The following is a 13463-nucleotide window of genomic DNA, read 5'->3' as shown; positions in this document are numbered from 1 at the left end:
CGCGCCGCTCTGGAGCCCTCCTGGGCATCAGGCTTCTAATTTAGGCCGCGGCTTCGGCCTAGTTGAAGCCGCCTTTTCCCCGCCCCCCCCGGATGACCAAAATGACACACTGGAGTGTCATAGAAGGGGCGGATTGATGCAGAAAGGGGGCGTTTTTACACAGCCCAGCGCGCCCTTTTCAGCTCTCCGCCCCCTCCTCCCTCTCCACAGAGCCCCGGTGGCCATTTTTTCTGGATGAGATCCAGGAGAGGAGCATCACAGCGGTCTCCGGGGGGCACAGAACTGGGATCTGTCGGCGCTGGACCTAGGGGCACACCGGTGGGGTAAGCTCACAGCTGGGTTTTCATTACTCAGCTGTGAATCTATACTTCCTATAAGGCTTTCTGTGGGTTCCCTCTGCGTAGCCACCCCTGTACGATCCCTTATAGCCAGCCTCTGTGCACTATGCCGGGCTCAAGGAAGAGAACCAGGCAGGAATGTTTCTATGCATTCTGTACAGCCTGCAAAGCCACGCTCCCTAGTGGCAGCACGTATCCGCACTGCCGGGACTGCATCCAGAACTCTGGGTCAGAACCCCAGGGAGTCCCTACTGACGCTTCAGTGTCACAGACCACGCCGGAATGGGCAACTCAGATGTCTCAGTCTATGTCACAGTCCATAGACAACCTAACTGCTACATTACTGCAAGCTCTGCAGAGTCGGGCCCCGGCTATGGACGGTACACAGCAAACGGACAGCTTGTCTCAGGAACACGCTGCTTCCGACTCTCACAGACGTAAGCGGACCCACAGGTCTCGATCACCTGAGTCGCACTATAGCACAAGGTCGTCCCCCTCTAGGGAGAGACAGCGTCATTCCAGGTCTCCTGGGCAGTCCCCTGCCACAGACAGACAGTGCAATTTACCACAGGGATCCCCCACCACAGAAGACCCCCGCCCCAGGTCGCCCTCCAGGGATCACCTTAGCGAGGCACAGGATTCGGAGGGTATCTGTGACTCCGACTCAGATAATGAAACGGTCAGGTCCGTGGTACCTTCTCCCCCTAGCAATACAGCGCTAGTTGAGGACATAATTTCTGCCATTCATCGGGTGCTAAAAATTCCAGAGTCGGCCCCGGAAGTCCCAGAACAGAGGATTTGCTTCGAAAGTGTTCAAAAACCACCTAAGGTCTTCCCTAATCACGATGAGTTTGAGAAAATACTTACCAAACAGTTTGCACAGCCTGACAAAAAATTCGCTAATCGCAAATATTTGGAAGTGAAGTACCCCTTCCCACAGAAAGACACCAAACAATGGACAGATCCACCTGAAGTGGACCCTCCGGTTTCTAGGCTAGCAGCGCAGACTTTACTCTTTCTGCCGGATAGCTCAACCCTCAGGGACGCAGCAGACCGGCAAGTAGAACGCATGGCTCGTTCTATTTTCGAAGCGGCAGGCGCCTCTCTGGGCCCTGCGTTTGCTTCAGTTTGGGCAGCCAAGGCCATCCTGGCTTGGGCCAAAAAACTACAGGAGGGTCTTCAGGCTTCAAATCCTGAACTCTCGGACCAAGCGGTCCAGATGGCAGTGGTAGCAGACTACATAATTCATGCAGCCCTGGATTCCGCCAGAGGTGTAGCGGGAATAGCATCAAACGCCATCACGATCCGACGCATCCTCTGGCTGCGAGAATGGAAAGCGGATGCGGCCTCAAAGAAGTCCCTCACGAGATTTCCGTATTTTACTGGAAGACTTTTCGGCGAAAAGTTGGACACCATGATAGCCAATGCCACTGGGGGTAAGAGTACCTCTCTCCCTCAACTAAAACCGAAACGCACGTTTAAACGAAGAAACCAGACGCGATTCCGATCCTTTCGGAATTCCTCGGGCTGGTCCGTTTCGCGCCCAGTGCAAAACCGCAACCGTTCTCCACGCAGAGACAACCCACGGACGCAGCAGCGACCGGACAGGGCTTGGCAGTCGAAAGCAGGCCAAGCGAAACCCAAGGGAGGAAAACCTCAGAACTTCACTTCATCATGACTCGAGACCTCCGGAAGACACCCCACCAGTAGGCGGCCGACTTTTACTCTTTCAGCAAGTCTGGCTGCCTATTACAGAAGACAGCTGGGTCAGGGAAATAGTGTCTTCCGGATACAAGATAGAGTTCACTTCCTTTCCACCGAACCGGTTCTTCCTTTCTGTTCCTCCAACACCACCAGAAAAGGCTCGTGTTTTCCACCAAGCGGTTTCCTCTCTCCTTCAATCAGGAGTTGTGGTGCCGGTTCCCGCGAACGAGAGATTCTGAGGATTCTACTCAAATTTGTTCGTAGTCCCCAAGAAAGGAGGCGGCGTCCGACCCATACTGGACCTAAAACAGCTCAACAATTACGTACGGGTCCGTCATTTCCGCATGGAGTCCCTCCGGTCCATCATTGCATCCATGGAGCAGGGAGAATACCTCGCCTCCATAGACATACAGGATGTGTATCTCCACATACCAATTGCTCCCGCCCACCAAAGGTTTCTCAGGTTCGCGGTCAACCAAAACCACTACCAGTTTATCGCCCTTCCGTTCGGACTCGCCACGGCTCCAAGAACGTTCACCAAAGTCATGGCGGCCACCATGGACGTCCTGCACTCAAGAGGCATTCTAGTCGTCCCGTACCTGGACGACCTCCTCGTCAAGTCTCCCACTTTCAAAGACTGCGAGGTCAGTGTCTCAATCACTCTAGACACTCTGAGTCGCCTGGGAAGGCTAGTCAACCTACAGAAATCGTCGACCATCCCAACTCGGACTCTAACATTCCTGGGAATGGTATTCGACACCGCCAGGGGCCTGGTGCTCCTTCCCAAGGACAAGACACTGGCCATCCGTCTGGGAGTTCGCACACTCCTTCGCAGTCCTCCTCGATCTCTCCGGTTTGCCATGAGAATCCTCGGCAGGATGGCAGCAGCAATAGAGGCAGTGCCATTTGCCCAGTTTCACCTCAGGGTCCTTCAATTAGCCATACTCAGATCTTGGGACAGGAACCCTCTCTCCCTCGACAGGGAGTTCAGGTTGACGTCATCAACCAGGAGGTCCCTGCATTGGTGGCTCAAACCAAACTCGCTTACACGAGGGAAGCCATTCCTCTCAGGACAATGGAAGATCCTGACTACCGATGCAAGCCTGACAGGCTGGGGGGCGGTGCACCTACATCACAGGGCACAGGGCAAGTGGTCACCGAGGGAAGTGACATTGCCTATTAATGTTCTGGAAATCAGGGCCATTCTCTTGGCACTGAGAGCATTTCATCACTTGCTTGCAGCCTCGCACATACGGATACAGTCGGACAATGCCACGGCTGTGGCATACGTGAACCACCAAGGCGGGACCCGCAGCGCCCAGGCGATGAGAGAAGTGGCTCATATCCTCCTCTGGGCGGAAGACACAAGGTCGGTACTTTCTGCGGTACACATTCCAGGTGTAGAAAACTGGGAAGCCGACTTCCTCAGCAGGCAAGGAATGGACTCGGGGGAGTGGTCTCTCCATCCCGAGATTTTTTACCAGATCTGTCAACGCTGGGGAACCCCGGATGTGGACCTAATGGCATCCCATCTCAATACCAAGGTTCCCAATTTCATGGCCAGGACACACGACCCGCGGTCGCTCGGAGCGGATGCCCTGGTCCAGGACTGGTCCCAGTTCCGACTCCTGTACATTTTTCCACCCCTCCCCCTAATCGCCAGGGTCGTGAGGAAGATCAAGCAAGAGGGAGTTCCGACCATCCTCATCGCGCCAGACTGGCCCAGACGTACTTGGTACGCCGACATCGTCCAACTTACGGCAGACGCCCCCTGGCGTCTACCCGACCGTCACGACCTTCTGTCTCAAGGTCCGTTCTTCCACCAGAATTCAGGGGCTCTCAATTTGACGGCATGGCCCTTGAAACCTGGATTCTAACCCAGGCAGGTTTTTCACCGGCAGACATTGCAACTATGATCAGGGCAAGGAAGCCTGCCTCCGCCAAGCTCTATTATCGTACCTGGAGAGCTTTCTTTTCTTGGTGCGAATCTCATGGACAAGTCCCACTCCCTTATTCCCTCCCGAAGGTACTAGGTTTTCTTCAATCGGGCCTAGATGCCAAGCTATCCTTAAGTTCGCTTAAGAGTCAGGTGTCGGCGCTTTCAGTCCTTTTTCAAAAGCGCATTGCTATTAAACCGCAAGTAAGGACTTTCATCCAGGGAGTTTCCCGATTGGTTCCTCCCTACAAACGTCTGCTGGATACGCGGGACCTCAATCTGATCCTGACAGCATTGCAAGCTCCACCCTTCGAACCTCTTAGAGGAGTTCCACTCTCCATTCTGTCTCAGAAAGTGGTTTTTCTAGTGGCGATCACCTCGTTACGCAGAGTGTCGGAATTGTCAGCACTTTCCTGCAGACGGCCTTTCCTAGCCTTTCACCAGGACAAGGTGGTTCTCCGCACGGTACCATCCTTCCTTCCGAAGGTTGTGTCCAACTTTCACCTTAATGAAGAGATTTCACTGCCTTCCCTTTGCCCGGTTCCGGTTCATAGAGTGGAGAAGGCTCTGCATACGCTTGACCTCGTCAGAGCATTGCGGATTTACGTGTCCAGGACTGCACCTTTCCGGAAATCTGATTCCCTCTTCATTCTTCCGGAAGGTAGTCGCAAGGGGTTGCCGGCTTCCAAGGCTACCCTTGCCAGGTGGATCAAGTCCACCATACATGAGACCTACCGACTTAACAGTTCCCCTCTTCCGGCCGGTATCACGGCACACTCTACACGGGCAGTAGGGGCCTCCTGGGCCATTCGGCATCAGGCTTCGGCACAACAAGTGTGCAAGGCGGCCACTTGGACTAGCCTACACACGTTTACGAAACACTACAGTGTTCATACCCAGTCCTCAGCGGATGCGAGCCTGGGTAGACTGGTTCTGCAGGCGGCAGTACCCCAAGTCTAGGGGACTGTCAGCACAATATTCGTCCACTGCTTCCCACCCAGGGACTGCTTTGGGACGTCCCAAGGTTCTGTGTCCCCCAATTAGGCGACAGAGTAAAGGAGATTTTTGTGTACTCACCGTAAAATCTCTTTCTCTTAGCCTTTAATTGGGGGACACAGCTCCCACCCTGTTGCCCTTACGGGCCGTTGTTTCCTGTTGAGTTCTCATATTGTTCTTTGAGCTCGTACATAGTAGCCTTCTCACAGGCATGGTTATGTTATTTGGTTACGTTCCTCCTTATGCTTTGGCACAAAACTGGAGAAGGCTGACGCCGTCCAGGGGTGTATACTGCAGAGGAGGAGCCAAAGTTAATCTTTTTCAGATTATGCATAGTGTCGCCTCCTAGTGGACAGCAGCATAACACCCAAGGTTCTGTGTCCCCCGATTAAAGGCTAAGAGAAAGAGATTTTACGGTGAGTACACAAAAATCTCCTTTTTTTCCCCTAGTCCTTGATCATGGTGTTTGCACACCTTGCAAACTCACAATTGGAGCCATTGCTTGAATTCCTTTGCAGTCTTCCTGGCCCAACTGGTAAACCAGCTCTAGAGTTTGTCATGTCAGAGTGGATGAGCCGACAGCATTTGTTCTATGGACAGTATGAAGGCAAAGTCAGGTGAGACTTAGTTAGATGAGTGTTTTTTTTGTTTGTTTTGTTAAATTTGTGTGTATATGATATATACACACATACCAGGGCTGTTGAGTAGATAAGCCAAACCTCCAACTCCTCAGTTTACATGACACCGATTCCACCAAAATGGGCTCCGACTCCACAGCACTGATACATACAGCATATATATACATACAGCTCTGGTAAAAATGAAGAGACCACTGCACAGTTTTATAAAAATCAGCTTCTCTACATGTCTGACAGCCATTCCATTCCAATGTCAGTTGATTAGTACAACTCATTCTACTTAATGTGCTTCTGATTAGGTGATCACCTGAACCAAATCTTATTTAACGAAGGAAAGTATAAAAAAAAAAAACCCTGCTGTGGTGGTCACAATCTTCTTTCAATTGAGCAAGCTAGATGGCAAAACAAGTGCTAGTAATATCCCAAAAGTAATAGGAATGAAAAAATAACTTTTAACCATGCCAAACGAGTTGAAAAGTGTTGAGTGAGGAAAAGAAGGGCTCAATTCTGACTTTACTAGCAGAGGGATACAGTGAGCGTCATGTTGCCTCCATCCTTAAAATATCTAAGACTGCAGTCCATTACAACAAGGTCAAGCAGCAGATATTGGGGACAACAAAGCTACAGACTGGCAGAAGGCGAAAATTACTCTCCAGTGACCGAGATGACCATCTTATTCGAATGTCACTCAGCAGCCGCAGGATGACCTCAAGTGACCTACAAAAGGAATGGCAAATGGCAGCTGGGGTGAAGTGCACGGCAAGAACAGTTTGTAACAGGCTCCGAGAAGCAGGGCTCAAATCATGTAAAGCTAGAAAAAATCCTTTCATCAATGAGAAGCGAAGGAGAGCCAGGCTGAAGTTTTTCAAAGACCATAAGGATTGGACCATGGAGGACTGGAGTAAGGTAATCATCTCTGCTGAGTCTAATTTTCAGCTTTGTCCAACACCTGGTCGTCTAATGGTTAGACTGAGACCTGGAGAGGCGTACAAGCAACAGTGTCTTGCACCTACTGTGAAATTTGGTGGAGGATTGGTAATGATCTGGGGATTCTTCAGCAAGGCTGGAATTGGGCAGGTTAACCTTTGCGAAAAACGTATTAATCAAGCCGCATACAAGATTATTCTGGGAAAAACGGTTGATTCCTTCTGCTCAGGCAATGTTCCCCAACTCTGAGGACTGTTTTTTCCAGCAGAACAATGTGCCATGCCACACAGCTAGGTCAATCAATGCGTGGATGAAGGACCACCACATCAAATCCCTGTCATGGCCAGCCCAATCTTCAGACCTAAACCCATTGAAAACCTCTGGAATTTAATCAAGAGGAAGATGGATAGTCACAAGCCACCAAACAAAGAAGAACTGTTTACATTTTTGTACCAGGAGTGGCATAAGGTCACCCAAAAGCAGTGTGAAAGACTTGTGGAAAGCATGCCAAGACGCATGAAAGGTGTGATTAAAAATCATGGTTATTCCACAGTATATTGATTTCTGAACTCTTCCTGAGTTAAAACATTAGTGTGGTTGTTTCTAAAGGATTCTGAACTTGTTTTCTGAGCATTATTTGAGGTCTGCAAGCACTGCATTTTTTTTTGTTATTTTGACCATTTCTCATTTTCTGAAAATAAATACATTTAGTGCTTGGAAATTCAAAGACATGTTGTCAGTAGTTCATAGAATAAAAGAGCAATTTACATTTTACTCAAAAATATACCTATAAAGAGAAAAATCAGACAAACAGAAAATTTTGCAGTGGTCTTAATTTTTGCCAGAGCTGTATATATGTGCATGTATGCGTGCGTGTATGTGTGTGTATATATATATATATATATATATATATATATATATATATATATATATATATATATATATATATATATATATATAATATTTAGAATTATTATATTCACTTTTGTTTTTGTGTGTAAACATTATATTTGAACATGGTGTGTAATGATATTATGGTATTCAATGGAGAATGAAATAGAGGTTGAACGCATCAAATCCGCATAAAAACCGTGCGGCTTTTCAACTGCATTTTCTGCCAAGAGAGGCAGAATTTTACACAAGCAAATCCACAACGTGCACACACAGCCTAAGAGCAGTTGAATTCCATAGCTACTGCTTTTTGGCTTTTGCCTGACTTCACGCTCAGAATAATAAGCTCCCTGACATCTGTTGATAAATTTGCTGATAATTTTTTTTTTTTTTTTGACAATTCATGACAAAAAATGCAAAACACAAGTGTTGAAAACTAACATAAAGGGATAAAACTATGTCAATCACAATTTTCTTCCTTATAGCTGACAACCATTTGCTTCAGGTTTACTAAAATCATCAGGAAAATGGCACCAAAACAACCAGACAGAAGTAATCACACTTTAAAAAAAAAAAAAAAAGCTAAACTTTAGGAAAGAGGAGTGCAAAAATGTCTTGTAAGCATTGGAGATTTAAAGTATGATAGTTATAAAAGCTTGTCATATGTATGGAGGGGACAGGCTTAAACTGAGTTCTTTGGCCAATGGGTAAGTGGCAGAATTGAAGGTAGTTATTGGGGATGTAAACTTGTTGCCGCAAATAAAGATGTTTAAGCAGTCTAAAAGGAAGATGAGGATATCCTGCTGATATTTTGTTGATTCCAAGTTTTGAAAAGACCAAATTCAAGAAATATTTTTGGGTAAAGCGCCCTACCCCCATACACTTTTGATAGCTGTCAGCCAAATGATGAACACCTAACTCTCTCATGCAGAGGAGCACTCAGCTGGACAACCGAGCCTGTGTTAAACCTCTGACTGAGAGACAGAGCGGCGCATAGACTCCTTTTTGGATGTGGCTTAGCTCTTAGAAAGCAAAAAGATCGGCATTCAGGTATCAGAAATGCTTGGGTTCATCTGTCCTGACATCATTGGGAGGCCCGCATTCTTCAGACAGCCGGCCAAACTTGTTGATATCGATGGGTTTGGCCAACAATAGTCTAACATGTATATAAGGGCCATTAGAGGTGATAAGGGTTTGGTTATGCCTTTTAAAAGATGGGGCAGAAGGTTAACCTGAGACTGAGGAAAGTATGGCGCTAATTATAATTTACATGCCTAATGGGGAAGTGGGGGGTAGGTGAGATAGTAGAAAGGTAATGGAGTCTGTTTTCCCCAGGTGTTGAGTTTTAGAAAGTGGAGGAAAAAAATGAATAGCTGTGGTCATATCATATATTTGAGGCATTTATAGAGACTGGGTAAGCTGAGAAGGTAGGTGATTGGAAGACATTTTGCTTACTTTTTCATCTGTACTCTACTAAAGCATACTATATAGTAAATTTGTCTGAAATTTCTATGCAGCTTCCCACTAAGTCATACCTGAGGAAGTGGCGAGATCATTATAAAGTATTCGCTGCAGATTAGGCGCAAAAATAGGATTTGTGCCAAAATTTGTGACATTTTTACGCCAGCATTCTTGTATAGTGTCTTCCATAAATTCATTCCTAAATGATGGTTGGTGAGATATGAGGAGATTCAAGAGAGGGCCAAGTCTTTTGATGCCAAGCAATAATTGGCATAGAAGGCAGGGGATACGTTTAGGAGGAAGAACTTCCAGCATAAGTTAAATAAAAAAAATAAAGCCAGGAAATTTTAAAATACTATCTTTTTGGAATTATAAAGTACCAGGCGATGTAATAAGTTACTGTGGCAACTTTTGAGTTACCTTTTGTACCCCTTGCTCCACAGCTCAGTGGCTCTTTGTAAAATTCTTCAGTATGGCATTACCATGGATGACAAGAGACTTCAAGATATCAAAGTGAAAGGAGATGAAATATTTGACATGCAAGAAGGTATCCGCACAAGATCCAAGACATCCCGAAGTAAGTTCAGTTTTTAACTTTAAAATGCTTTAACCCCTTTACCCCCAAGGGTGGTTTGCACATTCATGACCGGGCCAATTTTTACAATTCTGACCACTGTCCCTTTATGAGGTAATAACTCTGGAACGCTTCCATGGATCCCGGTGATTCTGATATTGTGACACCATTTTGGAAAGTAGACCCGCAAGTAACTTATCTAGATGTGTGGTGAGCACTTTGAACCCCAAGTGCTTAACAGAAGTTTATAAAGTAGCGCTGTAAAAATGAAAAAAAAAAAAAAAAATCATATTTTCTTTATCGCTTCATTGGGGAACACAGGTAACCATGGGTGTATGCTGCTGTCGCTAGGAAGCTGACACTATGCAAATTAAGTAAAACTGGCTCCTCCTCTCATTGCGTGCAGCCCCAGCATTTTGCAGACTTTCTTCTTCCCTTCGGCCATTTTATGTCAGGAGCACGGCCCCCCCGGCATGCCTCCTGTAAGCCGCCCTCATCGACCATCCCCCCACTTGGCGTGTTTAGTTTGCCGTAGCCATCTTCTATGCCAGACACGCACCCCCCTCCGACGTGCCATATTATCTCGCCTTTTCCACCGCCGGGCACGTCACCCTATCTGCGCGTCGGCGATTGGGCCATTTTCAGGTCGCACACACCTCCTCTGCTTGTCAGCCTATTGGGCCGCAGCTTTCGTCCTTCGCGCTCTTTCCTGCCTGATGGGAGCTGGGTCAGATAATCCTGGCTAGGTCCAGGACACGCTTCCCAGCGCAGCTTCGGCAGGATCACGTCCACCACTCTGCAGTGTGACGCTGTACCTGTCTCTCTTTGGCTCCCCTGATCCGGTCACTACTGGCGCCCCGCCGTGTCAGCCATTAGGAGGGGCACTTTTCTTTGTTTTTCGACGGCCGGCACATTAGCCTGAGACGGCGCGGCTTATCTGTTCCTTCTGCTAATTGAGCCCCCGGCTTTGGGCTTTCTCTCCCAGGCTCCACATAGCCACGCCCTCTTACCGGCCTCAGGCCAGTCAGTGACCCTCGGCCAATCAGTGCGCGCCCTGCGCATTACCAGGTCAATCGGCGTGCGCCTTAGGCTTAGCCACTCCCCCTCCCGATGGCCACGTTTGACTAATCAGTGAGTGTGCCTCTCTAGCCCTCCCTCCCTGTCACCCGAGACACGACCCCAGTATAGCGTCTCAATGCCTGCAAGTTAGTGATCATGCACGATCTGTAGATTTGTGCACTGTCTATCACCATCTGCCTCAGAACCCAGAGGGCACAACAGGCGGTGTGTCTCTGTCTGTAACAGCGGACAAAGATTCGTGCATCCCCAGCGGCCTCAGCAGGCACCCATCTCTATCCGGCACCGGATCTGGGAGACACTGCAGCCTGAGCAGTGACAGCGCCATCTCTAGTTTCAGGTAGCGCCAGCCCAGGCTGGTTGTTTTTTCTACCTCATAGGGGCTTATCTATCCCCAGCAGTAGTCTTTGTCTCTCCCTTTGGCCACCATCTGTATAAAAGCCGTGGCCTTCTGACCAGTCTCCGTTATTTATGCCCATACTGCAGCTCTTCCACCGTGTCTGCCCTTCAGCAGTCCCCGAATGCCCCGGACGAGAGCACTCCCCTCCCTCCGGAGTGGGCTGCTGCCATGTCTCAGTCGATATCTGACCTGACAGAAGTTTCATAGTCCACGACCCAGGTCCTGGAGTGTCTGTTGCATCGGTCTACTGGCACCAGTGCTCCGAACACCTTTTTTGGTGATTTGCAAGCACCTGTCCACGATGGTCACAAGGACTTTTCTGATACGGAACAAGGGAAGCGAGCCCAAGTCCCTCGGCATCTGTCTGGGAGGACGGCACTCAACTCCCTCCTGAGTGGGCTGTTGCCATGTCTCAATCGGCCTCAGACCTGTCTAGAAAATAAACACCTCCCATGGTGATTCGCATGCACCCGACCACGACCTCCACAGGGACAGATCAGGAGAAAGATCTAGGAAGCGGACTCTGTCTAGCTCCTCATCCAGTTCACCGGGCCCCTTTGCGGCATGCAGAATGCCCCTCTCTACCCATTCCCCCTCCTCGGAGGCGGACGTCGGGTCGACTGTAGCTTCTCAGTCAGAGTCTGACTCGGATGCGGATCAGACTTCTGGGACAATGGACATGGGTAGGTAGCCTTATTTTGGCTATTGTTCAAACCCTCGATATAAAAGAGGAGCATGCGGCTGCTCAGGACGTCTCCGTTTCATTCAGACGGGGGAAACGTCCCTCCAGCATTTTCTTCACAAAGAGTTTGAGGCTACCACCGCTAGACACTGGGAACATCCCGGCAAACGCTTCCCGGGAAGAAAACGTCTGGACACTCTACCCTTTTGGTTCAGACCTTGTCAGCATATGGTCTGATTCCCCTTGGGTGGATCCGCCTTTTTTGATGCTTAGCCTCTCAAACAGTTCTGTCCAGTCCTGATGCGGCATCTCTCAAGGACGCTACGGACAGACAGATTGTGGCTTTAACTGTATCGGCCTTAGAAGCGTCATGCACTTCTCCCTGACCTAATTTAGCCTCCACTTGAGTGCTGAAAGCCATATCGGCCTGGGCCAAGATACTTCACTGGGGCATTATGGCGGTGGCTCCTACAGAGGAGCTAGCCGATCTAGCACTGGCCTGCCGTTCCAGGAATCCAGGCTCTTTGGGACCAAACTGGTCCAGGTCATTTCAAACGCCACCAGAGGTAAAAGCACCTCTCTGCCTTTCCTCTGGTGGTTCCTTCTAGCAGGACCGGTGTTCTGCACAAGGGGGAAAGAAGGAAAACCTTTCTTCAAGCTATTCCTCACTGGAGGCCTAGGACCCGTGTCTCTAAGTCCTCCAGATCCCCCTACCACAGATTCTCCTCTACCCGGGAATCTTTCCAGGGTGGAAGGCAGGTTTCTTCTTTTCACGGAGACTTGGTTGTCAGCGGTCAACGATGCCTGGGTCAGGGAGATCCTTACACCCGGCTGCAAAATGGAATTTTCTTCGCCCCCAGGAAGACTTTTCTCCTTCCCGCTAAATCAACCCTCTCATGGGTCCTCCAAGCCGTCTCTTCCCTGCCTAAGCTCAGGTGTCATTGTACCCATTCTTTGGCTCAAACGGTTTTCTGGGTTCTACTCGAACCTCTTCGTACTCTCTAAATAAAAAAAAAAGTAGTTTCTCCCCGCCCGATCTTAGACCTCGAGCAGTTGAATTGCCACCTTCGGATTCGCCTCTTCAGAACTGAGTCCTTGCGTTCGGTGATCCCCTCCATGGAGCAGGGGGATTTACTTTGCTCTGTGGACATTCAGGATGCTTACCTGCACATTTCTTTTTGTGTACAGCATTGGAGGTTCCTTCGGTTTGCGATACAGGAGCACCATTACCAGTTCACGGCACTCCAGTTCAGCCTGGCGTCCGCTACTAGGGTCTGCACGAAGGTCATGGCGGAGGTCATTGAAACTGTGCCTTATGCCCAGTTTCACACCCGCCCTCTTCAGTTGGCCCTCCGGTCTACCTGGGACAAGAGAATTGTTTCCCTGGATCGGCCAGTGCTTTTACCTCTCAATGTGAAGCAGTCCCTCTCTTGATAGACTATCCGTCTCTGCCCTGCGCAGGAGGTCATTTCTCACACTCCGTTGGCAGATCATCTACATCTATGCCATTCTTCAGGGTTGGGGAGCGGACATCCTCAATCTCACAGCGCAGGGTCGCTGGAACGTTCAGGAGACCTTCCTCCCCATCAATCTCTTGGAGATCAGGGCAATTCTTCTTGCCCTCTTCCGCTGGCAGTCTTTCCTCGCAAGCAAGCCAGTCCGCAGTCAGTCGGACTATGTCACAGCCGTGGCTTCCATAAACCACCAAGGTGGGACTCACAGCACAAAGATCAGGGTAGAGGTAGCAATGATCCTGTGTTGGGCGGAAGGCCATGTCTATGCCATATCAGCCGTTCACATTCCAGGAGTAGACTACTGGGAAGCCGATTTTTTTTGTAT

General features: G+C 49.0%; 1 protein-coding gene across 1 annotated transcript in view; it reads left to right on the top strand.

The window, feature by feature from the left end:
• IPO9 (importin 9) overlaps positions 1 to 13463 on the top strand; it is a 137695-nt gene that overhangs the window by 87792 nt on the left and 36440 nt on the right. The window contains exons 19-20 of the mRNA XM_073542545.1: positions 5425 to 5591; positions 9335 to 9468. Coding sequence (XP_073398646.1) covers positions 5425 to 5591; positions 9335 to 9468 — 301 coding nt within the window. The remainder of the gene's footprint in view (positions 1 to 5424; positions 5592 to 9334; positions 9469 to 13463) is intronic.

The sequence above is a fragment of the Dendrobates tinctorius genome, unplaced genomic scaffold (genome assembly GCF_039654945.1).
Source record: "Dendrobates tinctorius isolate UK_male_01 unplaced genomic scaffold, ASM3965494v1 ptg000127l, whole genome shotgun sequence".
NCBI lineage: Eukaryota > Metazoa > Chordata > Amphibia > Anura > Dendrobatidae > Dendrobates > Dendrobates tinctorius.
This window is presented reverse-complemented; position numbering and strand designations above follow the sequence as displayed.